General features: G+C 38.8%; 2 protein-coding genes across 4 annotated transcripts in view; one reads left to right on the plus strand and one right to left on the minus strand.

Annotated features, from left to right (window-relative positions):
* The window catches only part of XRCC4 (X-ray repair cross complementing 4), a 192,905-nt gene extending 192,282 nt beyond the window's left edge, over positions 1–623 (minus strand). The window contains exon 1 of one of the 3 annotated variants that reach the window (XM_084801152.1): positions 517–623. The gene's annotated coding sequence lies outside the window, so the exon portion shown is untranslated. The remainder of the gene's footprint in view (positions 1–516) is intronic. The other 2 variants (XM_084801151.1, XM_084801153.1) reach the window with 2 other exon arrangements.
* Positions 624–646: 23 nt separating this feature from the next.
* Positions 647–18,460, plus strand: TMEM167A (transmembrane protein 167A). The gene is made up of 4 exons (XM_084801154.1): positions 647–801; positions 8,144–8,253; positions 10,818–10,852; positions 15,957–18,460. Exons 1-4 carry the CDS (start codon positions 664–666, stop codon positions 16,025–16,027), a joined length of 354 nt encoding a protein of 117 aa, XP_084657280.1. The 5' UTR covers positions 647–663; the 3' UTR covers positions 16,028–18,460.
* The last annotated feature ends 2,061 nt before the right edge of the window (positions 18,461–20,521 follow it).

Consider the following 20,521-nt stretch of genomic DNA (forward strand, 5'->3'; position numbering starts at 1 on the left):
AAGAGAGAGAGAGAGAGAGAGAGAGAGAGAGAGAGAGAGAGAGAGAGGGAGGGAGGGAGGGAGGGAGGGAGGGAGGGAGGGAGGGAGGGAGAGAGAGAGAGAGAGAGAGAGAGAGAGAGAGAGAGAGAGAGAGAGAGAGAGAGAGAGGTGGGTCTGGAAAGGCCAGTATTGGCGGGTGGGAGGGGGTGGTGGGTCATCGTACAGAACACAGGCTTTTGAATAAAAGTGTCCATCACACAGCAATACAACACATTCACAATGAACCTCTCACAATTATAAAATCCATGTGACACACGAAGAGGGAGCCCAAAAGTTGAACACCTTAGAAAACCCTGACATCCTCTAGTATCCACAAACGAACGGCCCAGGGGTCGCAAACAGGGTAAAAGCCGCGAACAGAGCAGCTTTAGAAGTAACCGGGAACTATAGGAGGTTGAAATAAGAAGAAAGAAAGAGGAACGCGCAAGAAAATAGCATTGCTTATGGAAAGAAGCCGCAGCCACTTCCGGGCCCTACCTCGCAGTGATTCCACTTCCGGTCTGTTTAAAAAGAAAAAAAAAAAAAAGTGGGCACCGCAATGAGACAGTCCTCTAATTCCTTGGTTTGCGAGTCTTCGCTCAAGTCCCGCCTCTTCCGGAAGCAGAAGCCTATCACGGAGTCTGAATGGCCCGGCCTGGGCGGAGGCGCGGCGATAGGCCCAACCGGGCCGCGGGAGAGAGCGGGAAGCGCGGCGGGCGTACATCCTCTTCCGCCCCGGCCCGGAAGGGTGATGTGGCTGGACCAAGCACCGGCCTCACTATGGTAAGAACCTGGGCTGCAGGGCCGCTGTTGAGCTTCTCGGAGGGGCTGCGGGCTCGCGCGGGGATGGCAGGGATGATGCGGGCGCCCCGATGCTAGCGTGCTTCTCCCGGGACCCGAGGGGTTCACAGGCCGAGGCCGTCACGCGGCCCCTGATGCTCATGCTCATTCTGGAGCATCAGGCCAGACAGCCCTGAAAAGAGCTGGGGTGGCGGGCTCGGCACTTTGCTGCGTTATTTAGTAGGATTGCGATGGCATGTTCGACCGGTCCGTTACATATATCTGTGGACATCCACTCTCAAACGCTAGAATCTCGATTTCCACCATTTCTTTTTCCCGTTCTTTTAAGTGCTCCGTGTGTCACTCCAGCAGCAATTTACAGTAGTAATATAAATGGATTGCCGCCCTTCCTAGCACTGGATTACGACTTCCGATTTACCTGTTGAATCAATGACGAGATACCCTACCACCATTCTTTGAATTCTAATAATACGCCTTTGCAAACGAATGTTTTTAATGGCTTGAGTTACCTGCAAAGGTAGATCTGACTTGTAGGAGATTATGTGCTTCCCCACAGTAATGTCTGGCCTGGGCCTTCCTCGCTGGCCACCACCCTGATTGGGAGTTCATGTTTGTGTTGTTATGGGTTGTTTAATAGTTTAGACCTCAGGAAATTTTGAACGGTAAAATCACAAAATAGCAACAAAACCAGAAGTTTAGAGCGAGCAAAAGAAAGCCCCTGTGGTTAAGGGTATAGATGAAGTAGAAGTTAGTGATAGATCTTTAAAATTGTATGAAGGCATACTATCAGTGTTAAAGGAAAGGCCAAATCCCCCTGCACTACCACGTAAGTGAATATAAACAGCCATTAATAAGCATATCTCAATGGAAAGCACGTTTGTGTCATCTCAAAAGCAGCAGTGACTCCCCCACCCCACCCTACCCCCGCGTTCTATAGTGAAAAGACACGGTTTGAGTTCCCAGAAGTTGCTCAGGCATCTTCTACAGTGTACAGCCTTTAGAGATGTGGTCCAAAGCCCATCTAGTCCTTTGATTTCTTGGTAACTCCTTAGGTTTAGGCATAAGTTAGAGATCCCTTTCTACACATGAGCGGCACCTTGTAAAGGAGGTAACATTTATTGGCGCGTTTTTGTCATCCGGCTCGGGATTTCATTGTCCATTGCAGCTTTTTTTCTACCTACTGCAGAGGAAATGCACACTTAGTCGTAAGGATTTTGTTAGTAAGCTGCTAGTAAACTCAGAAAATTGCTGTCTTGCCTGTTTACCTAGAAACTGAAGAGTTACTTTGCTCATAGAAAAAGTCAAAGGTACATCTTTGCGGTAGGTTAAAAAAAAAAAAAAAGAAAGAAAGAAAGTTTAAGATGGGTAATATTTTAACTTTTTGCAAAAAGAACAAGCTTTCATTTATTAGTACTTAATAAGTATCAAATTCTACTTTAAGGAAGGAGCTTCTAAGCATTGTCTTCCTTTAAACCCCTAACTCCTGAGATATTCACAGGTGGAGGAAGAGAAACTGTAGGGAGACTGAGCTGCCTAGGCTCACATACCTAGTAAAGTTGAATTAGGCCTCAAATTTATCTCATGTCTCGGTAACAAGAGAAATGTCTGTTAAGTGCAGATATGCAACTTTCTTCTCCAGTTTTTTTAACCCATGCTTTGTTGAACCTGTGGATGTGTAACCAGCCGTGGAGGGCGAGTTGTATGTGTAGACTGGCTTTGGAAGGATGTGCAAGCGATAGCATGGCTGAACTATAGGGCTTTTCTTTCTTTTTCTTTTTCTTTTTTTTTTTAAATCTATAGGTTTTACTTTTTTAAGTGTTATAAGAAAAAATAGTTGTATGTAGTGTTTTATTAGAGATATTATTAGCCATGATTTACACATGACAAATATTAAGTATATTGTCCAAGATCATACTAATTATAAATAACAGAAGGCACGGATTAAACTTAGCAGCTCCTTTTGTCACTATGTTCTGGTCCTTTCTACTGGTCAAAAGTGCCATTAATTACACAGGAAATCCAAGAGGTAAAGATTTGTGAGAAAAATTAAGGTGACAATTTTTTTACCGTAATTATTGTATTAGGAATAAAAATGGCAGTAGAAAAGTATATGTCTTTAGTATTTTAAAATATAATTTGGCCTGTTGAAAGTGTTCCATGAAATTCATTTTGAAAGCCATTGCTCAAGGTTAATAGGAATGTAACGTATGTGCAGTGATCTCTCAGAGTGCTTAGCTGCAAATAAACACTTTGAGTTTCCAGAGGTTGAAGTTTAAGTCTAAATTTGTGGCATTGTTGTTTTTTAAAGCTTTAAATGATCTTATTGAGTAGCCAGGGATTACATGTATAGCAGCTAGTAATTGGTTTTATCCAAACCTTAATTTTTTTTCCCTTGATTGCAAAGTACATTTTTTTCATGGGAGGATTTGCTTTTTGCCCTTCAGAATGTCTTCTGGATCATTTTATCAAGTTAGCATATGAAGAATTCATTTTTTGAAAAAGTGCTAATCAAATATTAGTTCCACCTTTGGACTAGATAGCAACTGACACTGCCAGAAACGTATGGACTCTGAACTGTAGCTTGACTCATAACCAAAGTTCTCTAGTGGAAAGTAAGTAGATAAAGACCTTATCCACTTCTCAAACAGGGCCAGTTGTATCAAAGGCAACTGACAAGTGGTTTTTTTTTTTTTAAACTAATAAATGTATGTGTTAAGTTATCCAAATGTGCAATAGACTCCTGAATAATAGGTCCTTAAAGGTAGATTATGTATTCAGTCAATTTGGGTCACTTGGGTAGATGAAGTGTGTTTGTATTCCCAAGCTAATATTTGTTTCCCATTTTTAAAAGACAATAGTACATATGAATTTCTAAGTTAAATCTACTTGAAAAACTGCTGACCTGACCTAGATTTGCAAAATGATAAAATGACCCATTTTCCCTGTGGTATAGATTTTATCATAATTAGGTTAGGGATGTTAATTCTGTGTTCTTCTCTACCCTTAGAAAAGAATAAACCACATTTGTTTTATGTGAAACAAACAAGCATTAGTTTGTAAGTAAAATATATATTACGTTGTAAGTAAAGTTTTTGTCATACACTAGTGTTTTGAAGTTTTGTCCTCAGTGTTTAATTCTTAATTTTAAAGTGTACTTGAGTTGAGCTGGAGAAATTAATGTCAGTAAAAATTTATTTTGAATGTAAGCAATGAACATTTGAAGCTCTTAAGACAATCTTATTTACAAAGAACCTCTTACTCAGCGAGCAAGGTAAACTTTTATTTGTTTTGCTGATACTAAAAATGAATCTGCATGGAGCCACAGGGATCCAATGCTAGAAAATATTAAAACATGTCCTTTCTATCAAGTAAGTCTTGTCAGTAACCAATCATTGTAGGTAAAGAGTGCATAGAATATTAATGTATGTCCCTTTGGTGGTTGTTGGTTTTGTTTGGTTGGGTTTGGGTATTTGTTTTGTTTTTTGAGTTTGTTGGGGGGTTTTTTTTGTTGTTGTTTGTTTGTATGTAAGTATTGTTTAGCTGGGCCTGGTAGCACATGCCTTTCATCTCAGCACTCAGGAGGCAGAGGCAGGTGGATCTCTGTGAGCTCAAGGCCAGCCTGTCTATTTAAAAAAAGAAAAAGAAAAGAAAACCGAGTCCAGGACAGCCACAGCTACACAGAAAAACCCTGTCTCGGAAAAGCAAAAACAAAGTATTGTTTGAACCCAGCCCCCTTCCTCCATATTTCTAATGTTCGGGGTGGTTTCTTAAGATTTCTAATTTTAAAATTTGACTAACAAATGTCCAAGCTTCTTTTATTAATAATTCTAGAACAAGCTCCCATAGGTAAGCTTGGCAGCTATAGCTTTAGCAATGAGGAGTGACCAGAAATAAGAATGGCTGTTGACTCCTCATTATTTCACTACTTCAATGTGTATTACTTCAGAAGATTACCGAGGAACTTCTCACCTGGCTACATTAACTCAGGCAACTAACAGGGTTGTTCCAAAACTATTGGAAGCTGTAATTTGTCACCAAGTTCTGGTTAGTTATTGTGGAGGAATGTTTTGTGTGGATGTAGCAGTTGTCAATAAAGAGCTGTTCGGCCCATCAGCTGGTCAGAAGGACAGGAAGTAGAAGGCAGGACTTCCCATTAGGGAGAAAGGAACTCTGGAAATGCAGAAAAAAAAAAACAATGCATAAACACACACACACACACAAATATGTTTCTAATCATAGGTGACAAAAGACTTTGCATCCAAATTTTCATTTGGAAAATAATCCTGGCAGGGAGAGGGGACAATATAATCACAAAAACATTTAACAGTAGGGTCACAGCCACAGAAATGGTTACCCACCCTGTAAAAAATGTAAGGGTAGTGTAGAGCACTTCTAGAAACACGAGGTAGTAATAACTTTGTATTGGCTTGAGCACCCAAATTTGTACTACTTTTAGTAAATAGCTGATTACTTCATCGGGGGCACAAGGGGTTTTTGGGGTTTATTATTGTATTTTACATCAGCTTTATATTCATCATCTTCCACCACTCATCTAAGAGATGTAAGTGTCTACATTTTGTCAAGTAAATCTTAGAAAATACAAATGTGTTCAACCTTTGTAGCATGCAGATGAGGAGAACTTACCGGAATATGGTGCATAGGTTGTTTTTTTTTTTCCCCAGAATTTCTGATATTCCCCATCTTCTCCCCTCCAGTCCATTGAAGAGTTGCCTGCACCAGTGTAAGAATAGTTTCCTGTAGCCATTGTGCAGCATTTAGAAGAGGGAATAGATCAGTAAATGTGGTATTACCCAAAACTGAAAACATCTATGGAAGATGTTCATTCTTAAGGTTTTGTGTGTGTGTGTGTGTGTGTGTGTGTGTGTGTGTGTGTGTGTGTGTGTGAGTGGCAGCATCTCATTAAAATCAGAATCTGCATAAGTACTTATTTATGACTGGGGAAGTAGCCAGCATCTCTACCCATAAGGATAACCATGATTGTCTTCTAGTCACTCTGGCATCGTTTTCTATTTAGGATACATCAGTTAATCATTTGCCCTCACAGATAGATTCAAACGTAAAAACCAAATTTAACCAAAAGCCAATTCATATTAAATACTAATAAAATCCATCCACAGTCATTTATTCCACCACTTTTGCATCAGTGTTTACAGAAGTAAAATGATGCTAACTTTGGGATCTACATTCTGTTTGCCCAACACTGAACTATAATTTGTATGTAAGCGTTTTTTTTTTTTTGGGGGGGGGGGGTGGGTTGTTTTGGTTTTTGTTTGTTTGTTTGTTTTGTCACTCACTGATCATATTGTAAGTAGAGCTAGGACAATGCCTCAGTCAGTAGACTTCTTACCAGGCAAGCACAAGACCCGGAATTTAATCCCCTGTGCCTACATTTTAAAAGTGGGCCTGTCAACCCAGATGGGACTTGATAAGCTGAGGTCACCTGTTAGGGGAGGACAGCTCCTGTTTTTGAGAACTAGGGGAGGGAGAGTGGGACTGTGTGGGGGGGGGCTACAATCAGGAAGTAAAGTGAACAAACTAAAAATAATTTTTAAAAAAAAGGAAAGAAAAGAAATAGAGTCTCAGGTACTTGATGTACAGCCAGTTTAGCTGAATCAGCAAGGTCCAAGTTTGATGAGGGATCTGCCTTAAAAATAAAGGTAGGAGAGTGACAGATGGGGCCAAATTCAAATTTCAGGCCTCCACATATGCATGCAAGAATTTTAATGAGAACTTTGGCAATCTATGGTGTGTGTGTGTGTGTGTGTGTGTGTGTGTGTGTGTGTGTGTGTGTGTGTTGGTTATGTACTACTACTATCTCTGAAGCCTCTTGAAGTTTAAGGCATTTTTCACTAGCTTCTTCTGACGTTTTCAAGTAAACCTCATTTACAAGTAGCAATTTTACTTTTGAAAAATAATTATGACATATTCTTCCTGGTTTTTTAATGAAAGTGCCAGTTGCTGTGGGAGGCATAGAAAAGAGATTGCTGAAGGAAAGCATGGGTGTGCGCGTACATCTCAGCACTTGAGCAGTAAATGCAGAAGGAAGTCTAGTTCAGGCCTAGACTTAGGCCATTAAAACACACACACACACACACACAGAGAGAGAGAGAGAGAGAGAGAGAGAGAGAGAGAGAGAGAGAGAGAGAGAGAGGAGTGATATGACCAACCAAGGACAATGCATGCAGTAAGCCTAGATGCCTAGTCAGATCTAGCCAATGGACACTCATTCTCCATCGTTAGAGGGAAAGCAGGGACCACCTCTTACATGAACTCTGGTGCCCCCTTACTTGACCACTTCCCTTGGTGGGGAGGCCTGGTGGCACTCAGGGAGGACAGGGAAGCAGGCTATCCAGATGAGACTGATGGGCTGTGACCATATGGTGGGGGAGGAGGTCCCCTTCTGTCACAGGCCTGGGAGGGTGGAATAGGGTGAAAGAAGGAGGGAGCTGGGAATGGGAAGATACAAGTGAGGGGATATTAATTGGGTTGTAATCTCAATAAATTACTTAAAAATTAAAAAATGGTCTGAAATACAGAGGAAGGACAGATGGGTTCCAGGAGACCCTGACAGAGCTGAGCAGGGGCTCAGAAGAGGGTCAGCAGTTCCCAGTACTGTTGCTCTAAAGAGAGCCTGACTATTGAGCAGAATGCTCCAACTACAGTTTCTTTAAACTGTTTGCCTATTTAAATATATAATTCTTGGGATTTCTATTGTAACATTTAGAATAGAAGAAGGAACCATTGCATAACAAGTAACAGTGAAAAGGAAGCGCAGGTGCTTTTCTTTCACCACGATCTAATAAGCCTAGTAGTTGTCAGGGCTTGGGACATTGCATAATTTCAAAACATGCTCTACCCAAGCAAAAAGTTCACTTGAAAGAAACTTTAGTCAGTATTTAATCTTTCTCCTTGGCTCTGCCTAAATTTATAAATACTAAGAGGCCAGTAATTCCACTGGGGTCATAGGGCCAGCCACCGGCAGTGTGTGGCTGAGCACAGTGTTCTGCCTAGTACTCTGCAAGCCTTGAACATCTGTGCTAATTGTCTACCAAGTCTACTTTGCTTAGATGCTTTGAATCATGACAGTCAAGTTCATGAATTTATATTTTCTACTGTATCTCCTGCATTCCTTCCCCTAAAGAATGGAAAGAAAATGTACCTTTGAGACTTCATCATGCTGGTTTACATGTAGTACAACATCCTGTTTGCCTGTTACATGGAATCATTTGGCTTTTTTTTTTAATAGAAAGTTTCTATTGTGATATTAATTTCTTACTGTTTTTCTCTCTCTCTCTCTCTACAGTCTGCCATTTTCAATTTTCAGAGTCTGTTGACTGTAATCTTGCTGCTTATTTGTACGTGTGCTTATATTCGATCCTTGGCACCCAGCCTCCTGGACAGAAATAAAACTGGGTATGTTACCATGATAATCATAAAGTCGGAACCCACTAACATTTAATGCAAATTACTATGAAAGTTACTAGACGGTTTAATTCTATTCTATCTTAGTTTTACATGTTTTTTATGTCTTATAGCTCTAAAATATATTTTCAGTATCTGACTAAATTGATGAGTAAGTCTCAAAAAATGGTCTAATGTGACCTGAAATTTCACCTACTGAAGAAAAGCAGATGAAGGATTTATCTGATAAAAGATGAAACGTGTTAACTATCCATCAGTTGTTACAACAATATACCATTAACCTTGGAGACATAGTTTTCCCTGTTTCACCCTCGTGTCTGAGCACCTATTTATTGTACATGATTATTTGCATTTTATTATCATTGATCAGTTATTTGTATTCATAATACAGTACATAAGATCTAGGAGTTTATCATTAAAGAATAATCACTATTAAACTCAGAAGCTATCAGAAGCTTTCCCCTTAGAGGGAAGTTGCATGTGGACATGTCTTCCCCTCCTTTCTTTGGGAGTAGGAATGTATCCGTAACATGCTACATTGACCAAGGAGTTCTCAGGGCTACCAGCCTTACAGTAGAGGTTGAGTAGTAGTATATTTCTCCTACATTCAAAGCGCCCAAAAGGCGTTCCAGTTTTTACGTTTCAAAATATAAGCTAACACAGCCATCTGTGTGGTTTGAAACAATTGTATTTGATTATAAATAAGAAGGAAATGTTTAGATTTTTTTTTCCTTTACATGTTTTCTCTGAGACTCATAATAAATTTATCATGTATATAACCGTGCTTAGGTGGAGATACCTAAATATCTGGTCCAATGCATTTTTGATGACTTCACTATTTAAATTTAACTTCAACTTTCTGCTAAAACTGATAATCTAGAACAGGGCAGTACTAAAAAAAAAATGCTTCTTGCCTTTTTCCTAGTTTTCTAAGCCTAATATTACTTTCAGCAGGTACATATACATTCAAGCAATAGAAATTAAGAACCAAATAGTAGCAGGTTTTAGCAACTAACAAAGTTCCTTTTTAAAAAATAATCAGCATGCTAGGTGTTACAGATGTGTGTCTTGGGAAGCTCATTAAAACAACTCGCTGATGCTTAATAGTCCTGATTCATGAAAAGGTCATCTGGGAAGACCTGCCTTTTGTGGTCTTAGGATCTCAGACTCTTCAGTCCTGAGTTTCCCATGACAGAGCCTCAGGTTCCTGCTCTGTGTCCTTCAGTGAGCTCAACCTGAGTAGCTTTAAGCCATTAGTGTTTATTGTCACACCTAGGTGCCTAGACTCGAGCATGCATAGTTCTGCATGGGTGATCTCGGCTTTTGACTCTAATGAAGAATAAGCGAATTCTGAGTAATGCCTGGCACTACTGTCACACGTCCTCACAATACTGGGCATAGCACAGTGGTACTGTTCTATAGATAATCACATCATTCCTTTCTTCCTCGTAAAGTCCTCTGACACAGATGCTGTTACTAGGGAGATAAAGAGCACCTCGCAGTCACAACAATAGGTAGGGCTGGGTAACTTAGATTGTTTTCAGAATTGTGTTTGCCTGTTAGCTTCCTTTTTATATGTAATGACTCACTGACCATCTATTTCTTTGAAGGAAAAAATATATAAGTATCCCTGAAATTTAAGTTCTATAATTTTAGTGAGCCAGTCCTAATATAAGCAATCAGTAAGGTTAATTTGTCTTAATTAGTACTCTATGTGTAAATTTAATTATAAAAATATATGAGCATAGTTACTGATAGCATAATATCATTTGAAACGAGCAAAATAGTGTCTGTGCTGTGTTTTGTTTTAATTTGTCTGTTTATGGCTCATTTGATTTTGCCAAAAAAATTTTTTTTGCATTCCAAATAAATGATGTCCATTTATATGTGTGTGTATTTAATTCATAATTTTTTATTCATGGAATTAAAAAGAATATCTTTGTTTTAATTGTCATTTCTGGAATGCGTACTTAGTCATATTTAGTGATAAATTCATAATTCTTAGTTTCACCTGAACTAATAGTTTTCATTGTGTTAAAAGTGTAGCCACACATTTATATGTACATTTTCTTATTGACTGTCACAGATAAGGTCTGCAACTAGAGGACACAATTATAGATTAAAGAATAGCAATATTATGTAATAAACTAATCTTTAGTATATTATAAGAACTCATCTAAAAACTATCATTTATCACTTTCTCAAGATTTATACTTACTTGACATGTAATATTTTTGCTTTTGAGAGTGTTGAGGAACCTAGGAGTTAAAATGAATTCCTTCATTGCGTCCTATGTAAACTCTAGCCGCTCTAACATTAACTTACCCTAATTCTGGCCTGTGTTCACATATTCCAGCTACTGGTAGCTTCTGTTTAGTAATGGTTCAGAGAGTGCCCTGACGTGTTTTCAGACAGGCAGTTTTCAGATGTGCAACAACAGAGATCACAGGCTAAACTCCAGTGTTGAGTTAAAGTTCTCTGTGATGTCGATGGGAGTGATTGGCTTTCTTAGAAATCAGTAATTGTTTTTATTCTTTTTTTTTCCTGCTATGCAGACTATTGGGAATATTTTGGAAGTGTGCCCGAATTGGTAAGTGTCTTATTTCCATCCATTTCTTCAACTAAAAATTATTGGCCGCTTTCCTTATATTATAGTCACACCAACAAAATGTCTGTTTTCCAAGTATAAGATTCTGTACATTTTTAAGAGTTTACAGAATTCTACCAGTTGTAGAATTACTGTTACTGCTACTTAAAACTAAATGTAATGGGAAACTTCTCAATAATAGATCAGCAGAGAGATGGGAGAAGTAGAAGGACGGCCTACTGAAATCAGGTATCAGATCCCACGCATTTCTGGACAATTCAAACAGGAGACTGGGCGTGATGGTACACGCCTTTAATCCCAGCAGAGACAGGTAGATCACTGTGAGTTCAAGGCCAGCCTGGCCTACAAAGCCAGGACAGCCAAAGCTACCTTTTCTCAAAAAACAAAACAAACTCAAACAGGATCTATAGTACATGTTTAGACCATGCCCTTCTGGGTCATGTGTTCTGTTTTGTTAATTTATAAGTTAAGAACTCAAAGCTTCTGTTGCATTTTGTAAATTTTTATTTTGCCACAGTGTACATGTGAAATTAAGAACACAGCTTGTAATGGTTACTTTTCTTCCAGTGTGTGGGTACTGCTGAGGAGCAGACAGCAGGTTCCTTCCTTTGCCCATTGAGTCATCTCAGCAGCCCTCATGTGTTCTGTTTCAATAACTAAGGATTGTTTTGCATCTAATAGAAATTAATAGGTTATGTCATTTTTAACATGTCTAATTAAAAGAATATGTATTGGCATTTGTACTTACACTGAAAATGAAATTTGTTGTCCTCTTTGGAATTATTTACATGACATATATATGTATCCATATATAGCATCTCTTCATTTTTTTATTATCCTTGAATTTATCTGTAACTAGTTTCCTCTGTTAAAGCACAGATAAAACTTGCAAAATGTAAAAAATGTCTGCTAGTTTATAACGGCCCACGTGCCCGAACTTAACCCTTAATTAGGATCAAGGATTTAGTCACATGCCTGAGGGAAACTGTTCCTAGTTCCTAGATTCTCCTGTTTTGTTTCTGTTTTGAGCTTGTCAGAGACATAGAAAGCTTAGAAGATGGTGTGTAACAGGAAACAAAGTTGTTGAAAGTTTCAAAATACAAATTAAGTTCAACAACACTTAGACATTTTCTAAATACATGGGAATGTACGTAAGCATAGGTGAGGGGGAAATTGTTTTCCAGCACTTCTTTATCTCTTAGCCATTGACCTACTTTTAGAAAAGTTTTCCTAACATTGAACTTTTATATGATAGACAAGTTCCTAGAGCAGCCTGGCACTATATTACCCAGAAGTTTCTAAGTCTTCTGGATAATTGATAAGTACAGAGGATCTCACAGAAAAATACGCTCTTCAAAGCTGTCATTCTGAAGTAGTTACAAAAAATGAATATTATCCCCCTGACAGTTAAGTGTGCCTTTAACATGAAGTTTTCCTTCTGTATTCCTCATGTTTAATTCCCTCCTGTGGCAATAAGCATGAGAATCTATCATAGGAAATAGGATTGGCTTTGAATTAGCAAAAGTATATGTATAGCCTAGATGAATGTTTATTATTGGCGGGCATTTGGGACACTGGCATGTGTTCAACCCACAACCCAGGACCTAGCACTTACAACTCTCTGAGATGTTTGTTTGTTTATTTCAGTCATTTTGAGGCATGAATTTTGTAGGTGGCAGTGTCATATCTCAATGTCATAAAGTTAGACATGCCTGGAACAAAGATCATTTCATCAAAACTAGGGTCAGTGACATATACTGAGTATAGGTTGTTCATCTCCCTAAACAACATGATATATAGGATGGCCATTCTTATACCAGTCAAGATATCAGTAATGCTGGAGTTGGAAAGGCCTGGTCTAGATTTGCAGAAATTTGTTAGATACGTGTTTGACAGTCATGAATAGGGGCTGCAAACCCTAAAGTAACAGAAGAAATCTTGAACACTTCAAAAAGAGCCAAGAAAAGAAGCAGAAAGGTAACCACCCTCATTGCCTGATGCTTGTAGCTAAGTGTAAGCTAAGCTGCCTAAAGGCAAGTCATCTTGGTGGGGTGGGGGGATATATATATATATTCATTCAAGAGTACTGTTAACAAGATGGTTAAGGACGAGATGGCAGAGAAGATCTGGCACTGAGGAGCTAAGTTTCCGTCTCTGTCATATAAAGTTGCTAATTCATTTAAGAAAACACTGAGGTATTTTAGGTCCATTTTATGTAAGAATTAGACATGTGAACAATTCTGTGTAGTAGCCAAACCAAGTGCCCCTTTATTGGTATCAGTTAAAGTTTTAGACATGTATATGTGTACCTGTCTTAATGGCTTCCTCAAATATGGTCTGTTTTTCTAACTGTAAGTGCCTTTTCTTCTTGCTTGCTCATTTATTTATATACCCTCCCCCCTTGGTTCCTAATGGCTCACTTAAAGTGTTCCCTCTTACAAGTATCTGCAAGCACTTTATTTATTTTTAAAAAGTGGCTTTGAAAACACTGGTGCCAATATTTTTTTCTCAGGTAATTGCTCCTCTCCTTGGCTGTGGTTTATTGTTGTTGTTTGTTTGTTTGTTTGTTTGTTTGTTTGTTTTTTAAGGTGTATATCCTATTTTTTTTTACTTTTTATTTTAATTTTATTAATATATTCAGATTACAACTCCATTGTTATCCCATCACTTGTATCCTCCTAATCCTTCCTCCCTCCCACTTTCACCCTATTCCCCTCCTCTAGGTCTATGACGGAGGGGACTTCCTCCTCTACTATATGGTCATAGGCTATCAAGTCTCATCTTGGTAGCCTGCTTATTCTTTCTTTGAGTGCCACCAGGCTCCCCACCAAAGGGAGGTGGTCAAGTATGGAGCACCAGAGGGGTTCTGCTCAAACTATTGCACTAACCAAGGACAATACAATAGTAAACATCGAACCCCTACTCTGATCTACCCAATGAACAGGACATTCTCCACAGTTCCATGGAGAGAAGGCTGTGGTTTTAAGGAGATGGAGCTAGTCAAGATGGCTAGTCACGTGACAGCCACAGTTTCACAGTCACTTGCACAAGCTACGACCAGACAAGAAGTAACATTCTTACCCAGGTTCAGCTAAAGACATTTAGCTCTAACACATGGCAATCTCTTTTAAGAAAATGAAAAACATGAAAATGAAACCCATCTGTAAATTATAGCATTCTAAGTCATAAGATGGGGAAGAAAGGAACTTCCTCAAGAATTAATATTGAGCAGATGGAAAACTCAATACGGGGATAATTGCTCCCTTTGGGTGTTTACTGTGACTATGCTAAGCAGTGACCATACCAGCCCTGGAAAGAATAACTGGCTTTTTATAACATCTATATAAAGTTTATGGATCAGTGAAGTGCTTCATGGGACTTTATTCCTAATGAATTAGCAGGTGTGCCAGTGTATATTGTTTTTAAATTATCTTTCTTTTCGGTTGAACTGGTGTTATTCTAAAGGTTTTTCATTATAGATCCTCCTGTAATAGCCAGCATTTTGTTAAATGTTTGCTGAAAGGAGAGGAGGGCAATAAATAAAAATAAAACTTTTCAGAACACCACATCTGTACTTTTATTTTGTTTTGTTTTAGTATAGCTTAACTTGGGATTTTTGTTGGTTTGGTTTGGTTTAGATTTGAGAACAGGTCTCAATATTGGGGACCACATTGATGGGGTGATCTTCCTGGAGAATGGGATTGTAGACAAAATCGCATGCCTGCTAAGTATCTGCTTCTTGAATATGTGATATTTTCTATGATTTTTGGCATTGGACAGACACAAATATATAAATACAGTATTCAGTGTGGGCTCGATGAAGATGCTCCTAACAACGCTGACAATGAGAATTTTAGTTAATGAGAGAAGTCAAGGTTGTAACTGAATGCCTAAGGTGAACTAAAGGGCTTAGTTATAAGGAAATGCAATTTAGACAGCCTAGGGAGCCTAGTCAAAGCCTTCTCACATGTACGCAGCTGTTTCTGTGTAACTGCTTCCCCTTCCTTCCTTCCTTCCTTCCTTCCTTCCTTCCTTCCTTCCTTCCTTCCTTCCTTCCTGACACCTGGTACCTTCTGAATTAGTACAGCTTACAGTTACTAAAGAAACAACAGCAACTAAAATGAGTTGAATTCCCTTACAGAGTCTGTATACTGTCAAGACATTTTCACAAGCCAGCCACATCTTACCTAGATCAGGCAAAGGAAAGCTTCCAAATACAGGCACTCTTAAACTAGTCTGGACTTGACTCATTATAGAAGTCTTTGTGCCTCATTTCTACTTTGATCTTTTTAATTGATTGAAACACTGCAATTTCAGCAATTCTGAGTGTGGCAGTGATGCTTAAAATATTCGAGACTTCAGAGAATGTCTAGTTCTATAGAGATGCTGAATCGATGAAACATAGTCAAATATTCTATAATCTCCCAAATGGAAATGCTTCTCATCCTAAACATTTGGATAGGAATGTTTTATGGTAACAGACTCTGTTCCATATCTGTATCAAAAGTAGTTGTTGGGGGAAGAAAAGAGAGAGAGCTAGTGCCTATTTTTTAATGGAGTATAATATTGGCTATGTTGTCTATCTTGCACTTTCTAAACTCTACAAGTGTCATGAACTGCTACCATGATGTAAAGAAGATATTGCTAAATGCTATGTGTTAGATTCTTGTGTCTAGGTAGAAATTCCCTTTTTTCAAGAACAAAAAAATACTATCCTTTGGTTCTGAGCTGCCAGAGAGCATTTCTATGGCTCTCATCTACATTCTGCAGGGGCACAATATTGGTACTTTCGGGTACCAGTCTTAGAAATAACTTGAATTTAGCAGCCAGTTATGTCCATCCTTTTTAAATTTAGACATGACATTGATATCTACGTAGTTCACATTTGTAAACTCCAAAGTATTAAAACAACAGTAAGTAAATAAAATCTCATGGTGGGCCAACAAGATGTCACTGCAAGAAAAAGTGCTTGCCTGATAGCCTGAGTTCAATATCCAAAATTTCCGTTTCTCATAGTTTCAGCCCTATCTTACCTATATTAACATTCATTTAACCAAGATGAATATCTATCTTCATTTTTCAATAGGTGAACGCAAGAGTCCTTATGTCGCCATATGCTGTCTAGTGATGGCCTTCAGCATCCTCTTCATACAGTAGCTTTGGAAACCACCAGCATGTGACTGCCACTAGACTCTGCAAACAAGGACTTGCCTCCAGAAAATAATGGGAAGAATAGTTGAGCCATTTATCTCTGAACATGAAATGAGATAAATTTCAAGATGCTGTTCTCCATTTTATGCCTTTGGACCAATGAGCTATATAAATAATTAAGATGTAACGGTTTAATACACAGGAATGTGAATGTCGCGATCAACCTCAGTTCTGTCACTCCAGTATTACACTGCAAATGTCATCCTGTTGTGTCGGGACTGCTTTTCATATAAAGTTCATGAGGCACGAAGTAAAAAACACAGTGGCAAGTTCCACAGGCTCCTTTCACTAGAGCCTGAAAGTAATGTCTTCACAGAATGAGACCTCCTAGTGACTGGCCTATTTTTTATTGAGAAAAAAATTGTTCTATTTTTGTTGTTGTTACTGTTCTAATGGATTGCATTCATATTTAAACCATTTTGATTGCTAACCAGAGTACCTCTATTCTTGGCGAATTCTGTAGTTTATTACAGGTGTTTAAACTATTTTAAACAAAACTGTATTTCTTTAAAAAGTGGGGCTTTTAGTCAAGTGTGGTGGAAGAGATAGCTGCTGCCATCCTATGAAAAAGAGGATCTTAAGATGAAGAAAGCAAATAGGACAGCAATAGAGCAGTGATCTTACATTGTCTCATTCTCTTTAATGTTAAGTCTTCCAAATAGAACATTCATCTTAGTTACCCCAGAGGTGTTTGTTGTTATATTTTTAATGTAGCACTTTAAATCGACTTTATGTTCTGTCAGTTTAAACTGGAATCTGTTTTGTGACTTTGGGTGAAAAGCACATTTCATATCTGCTTAGTCTGCATTCTGTGCTCTAAGTATCCTTCAGCTTTGCCATTGGAGCAGTTTTCCATGTGGATGTGAATAGGCTGGGAATGAAGCATGCAGATCAAAAGGCACCTAGAAAGTTCTTCAGGTTCAGCTTGAAATCCTTTACTATTTAACGCTAAGAAGAATTAGTCCTAGCTGAAAATACTTCTATACATAGCATTTATTAATTAAATGTTGGTTTTGACTGCTCCTTTAAAAATAAAAAAGAAGCTTTTTTCTTAGACATGAAATTTCTATGAAAGCCAAGCATTGAACTGGAAGCCTTTTGTTAGAGCAGTACACTTCTCGGTAGTCCAAATGGCCGTCAGAGCCAGCTAGACCACCAGCTCTTAAACACTCCTCTAAGCTCTTTGGTTTACAGTCTTAAGGTAAAGTCTAGGAAAGCTCACTTTGTGTTTGCTTGGGGTTGTTTGTTTTCAAAAAGATCTTTGCAGTGTACGTAACTACTCTACTGCTCTGTTTTACTTCAGACGGGAAATCAGGTTATGATAATTATGCGACTCTACTTCACCTTGGGCTTTCGATTAGGTCAGGGAGTTTCAGGATGTCCCTCGTCAGCATATCTGTGCACACTAAGTCACCTTTCAGGATCTGATTTCCAGGTGGCCATCTGTGGTCCATCTCTGCCACCAAATGAATTTTCCGAAAGTGTTGTCGGCTTTTTTTTCCTAAGTTAGCACACATCTCACATAAAAAAAGGGGGAGAGAATAAAGAATGTAGTCAAATGTGTTCTTTTTAGTTGACATTTCAGACAATGTAGGTGGAAATTACAGGAAGTGAAACATCCACGGTAATATATAAAATCTTAAACATGTGTAGTTGCTGAGCAGCCGGGCAGTGATATCTAAGCCCCACTGTCAGACATGAGGGCAAGTCATACCCCACCGTCCTGATCTTTTAAAGTGCAGGTTCTTTGGAAATGTAGGAAAGATACAAAGGTTCAGATCTTATAAACAAAAGCAATTAGCATTTTTAATGTGCAAAAACTGACTCCTGTTTTCTAAGCCACAGGGTCCTGTAGGAGGTGTGAAGCCCACAGAATATTCAGCGCTCTGTGTGTGGGTGGGAATGTGGAGGAGCAGTAAAGCACTCCAAGCAGCTAGCATCTGCTTGGGACTGAAACACAGCTTAGGGGAGAAGGGACACTAGGACCCAGAGCTGGCAAGGTCCAGATGTTCTCCCTAGCTACCATGCTTGCTCTAGAATCTTGAATGCATGTCTTGGGATTTGTTTTGTATTGGTCTTTGGTTCCTGATTCACTTCATCTGTGTCGTTGACAGGGCAGGCATATGTCTTGTTTCCAGGTAGTCTTGCAAGATGGTCAAAAGGCCACATGTCAAATTGGCCATCATAGTTTTAAAAAGTTTAAACTCCAGCCCAGTTTCTTACTGAGAGCTTTTATACCTATGCCAGAAACTACCTTATATGCTTCCATTCAAGGTGTGTTCCTGCTGAGGTTAGTAAGAATATGTGTACATTTATAATAAATTCCTTCCCCTTCATAATAAAATTAGTCTCCTACCATAAGATGACAAAGGTTTTCATGAATTAACTCTTGCAAGTTTACAAAAATCATACAAATAGTTGCCTCCATTTGTGAAAAGTATTTTTAACATTTATAAATAATACATATTTCCTTCAGAAACATTTACACAATTCATATGGCATGTGACTATTAAAAACAGTAAGATGAGTAGTTTCTCTGTATTCATAATGTACTTGAAAGATTAAATTAATGTATATGAAGTATAATGTGCTAACGCTTGTTGATAATCCCAAGAGTCAAGGAACAATGAAGAGCAATGATTCTCTGAGTGTAGAACCTTCTCCAGGAGCATGAAGTTGACAGTATTTTCTAAGATCATAGTTGTACGGTAGGGACTGAGTGTCCCTTAGTTTGTTGTGGCACTTGTGAAGTGTGGCATGAGCCATAAAAGTGGATAGATGTTATATCCTAGAGAGTCATATATTTTACCTACCTCAAAACTGAAATTAAGATTTTTTTTCCCCTCCTGCCTCACAAATCCCCCAGGAGGATAATAAAATCTTCTTTGGTTTATAAGCAAGCAAGCAAGGTTGACAGAGGAATACAATAGTAGATTCTCCTGAGACCTCTGTAAACTTTGGAGAGGTGACCAGTCGAGGCAGTGTTTCAGAAACTTGTAAAATCCCATGCTCCATCCGCTCAAAGAAGTCCCAGCTGTTAAAGCAAACACCCACCCCCAAAAGAGCACTGTTTACATTTCCTGGATATACAGAAAATATTTCCAGTTAATCAAGAACTTAAGCTTCACAAAAGCCTTTGAGAACTTAACTCCATCCTTGCAGTCTGAGAACGTGAATGGAAAGTTCTTAGGGTTCCCACTCTTCCCTTCCTTTGGTATCACCTGGTAATAATGTTCTCAATGTGGTGCTGCCAGTCACCCTTTTTACCTTCACTGGGGCTTCATGACTAGCTTCTGAGAAATGGCTTCCTATCACTTCCATTTTGCCCTAAACTAATTCCTAGGTATTCTGAAATGCCATTCCAGTACCTTTGGGGGGAAAAAAACTATAATTCATGTTTAAAAGTGGAGGTAATCATCCTAGTCTCTGGTTAGTTCATATGTCTGCTATGTAATAAAAAAAAAAATGAATTGTCAAAAGCCTTCTAGTTTTGTCTTATCACACCAAAGGAAAGCAGTGTGTAGAGCTTAGAGGGTGGCCATTATGGCCAGAGTAGCTTGTCCACATTAATGTGTGACTTGCCAAGACAAGTGCCCAGAGTGACGAGTTCTGTGTTGCTGTGACCATGATGCTAGAGGGGAACAAAGAGAGGGTGTTTGTGGCATATTGTTTCCTCTCCTGGCGTAGTGGAGTTTCCTCACAGACAAGTGTCAAGGGCTCATACAATCGTGATGGATTCGGGAGCTGAGGAAGCAGCTAGAAGCTCCAGACTAGGCCAAGCTCTTAACTTTGAAAAGCCCTCCCCTGGAGGCTTCCTGAGCAGGCCCCACCTCCAGAATCTCTACATCCCCGACAAAGACAAAACAATGACCTGGCTGGTTTTCTTTGGGTCTGCTATCTTGAATTGCCACAGCTAGTTGAATCTTGATTAACCATTTACATAGATAGCAGTTGTTGGTTACTAACCATTTCAAACTTAATCATCTGAGGGCCTATTGATAACACCCTGGGAAGTAGCTATCAGTTTCTACCCAAAAGTAGAAATCCTATTTATCTAATTTAATCAGCACTTTATTTAGAGAGAGAGAGAGAGAGAGAGAGAGAGAGAGAGAATGCGTGTTCTTAGCTTTAGAAAGCATGGCCTTTGTACTATATATAGTCTTCCCAAGCTGAAATCTACACATGTAAAGTTTTTTTACACCTGTTCCTGGAAAGATCTTTTTGCTAACCAGTGAGTAGTAACGATTGCGGTTTTAACTAGGCTTTAAACAGAACATACAGTGAGTAGGGTAGCAGTCAGTTGGTATGTTGTGTGCCTTTCTTACTCTGCCATTGTGGCTTCCGGTTGATTTTAAAACCATTACTAAATTTCTTATTTCTCTCAGAATGGCACTGGAAAAGAACATTAAACTTAACATACAGAGGAAAGGAAAATCTTTG

Source organism: Acomys minous (assembly GCF_964271855.1).
Source record: "Acomys minous genome assembly, chromosome: 11".
NCBI classification, from domain to species: domain Eukaryota; kingdom Metazoa; phylum Chordata; class Mammalia; order Rodentia; family Muridae; genus Acomys; species Acomys minous.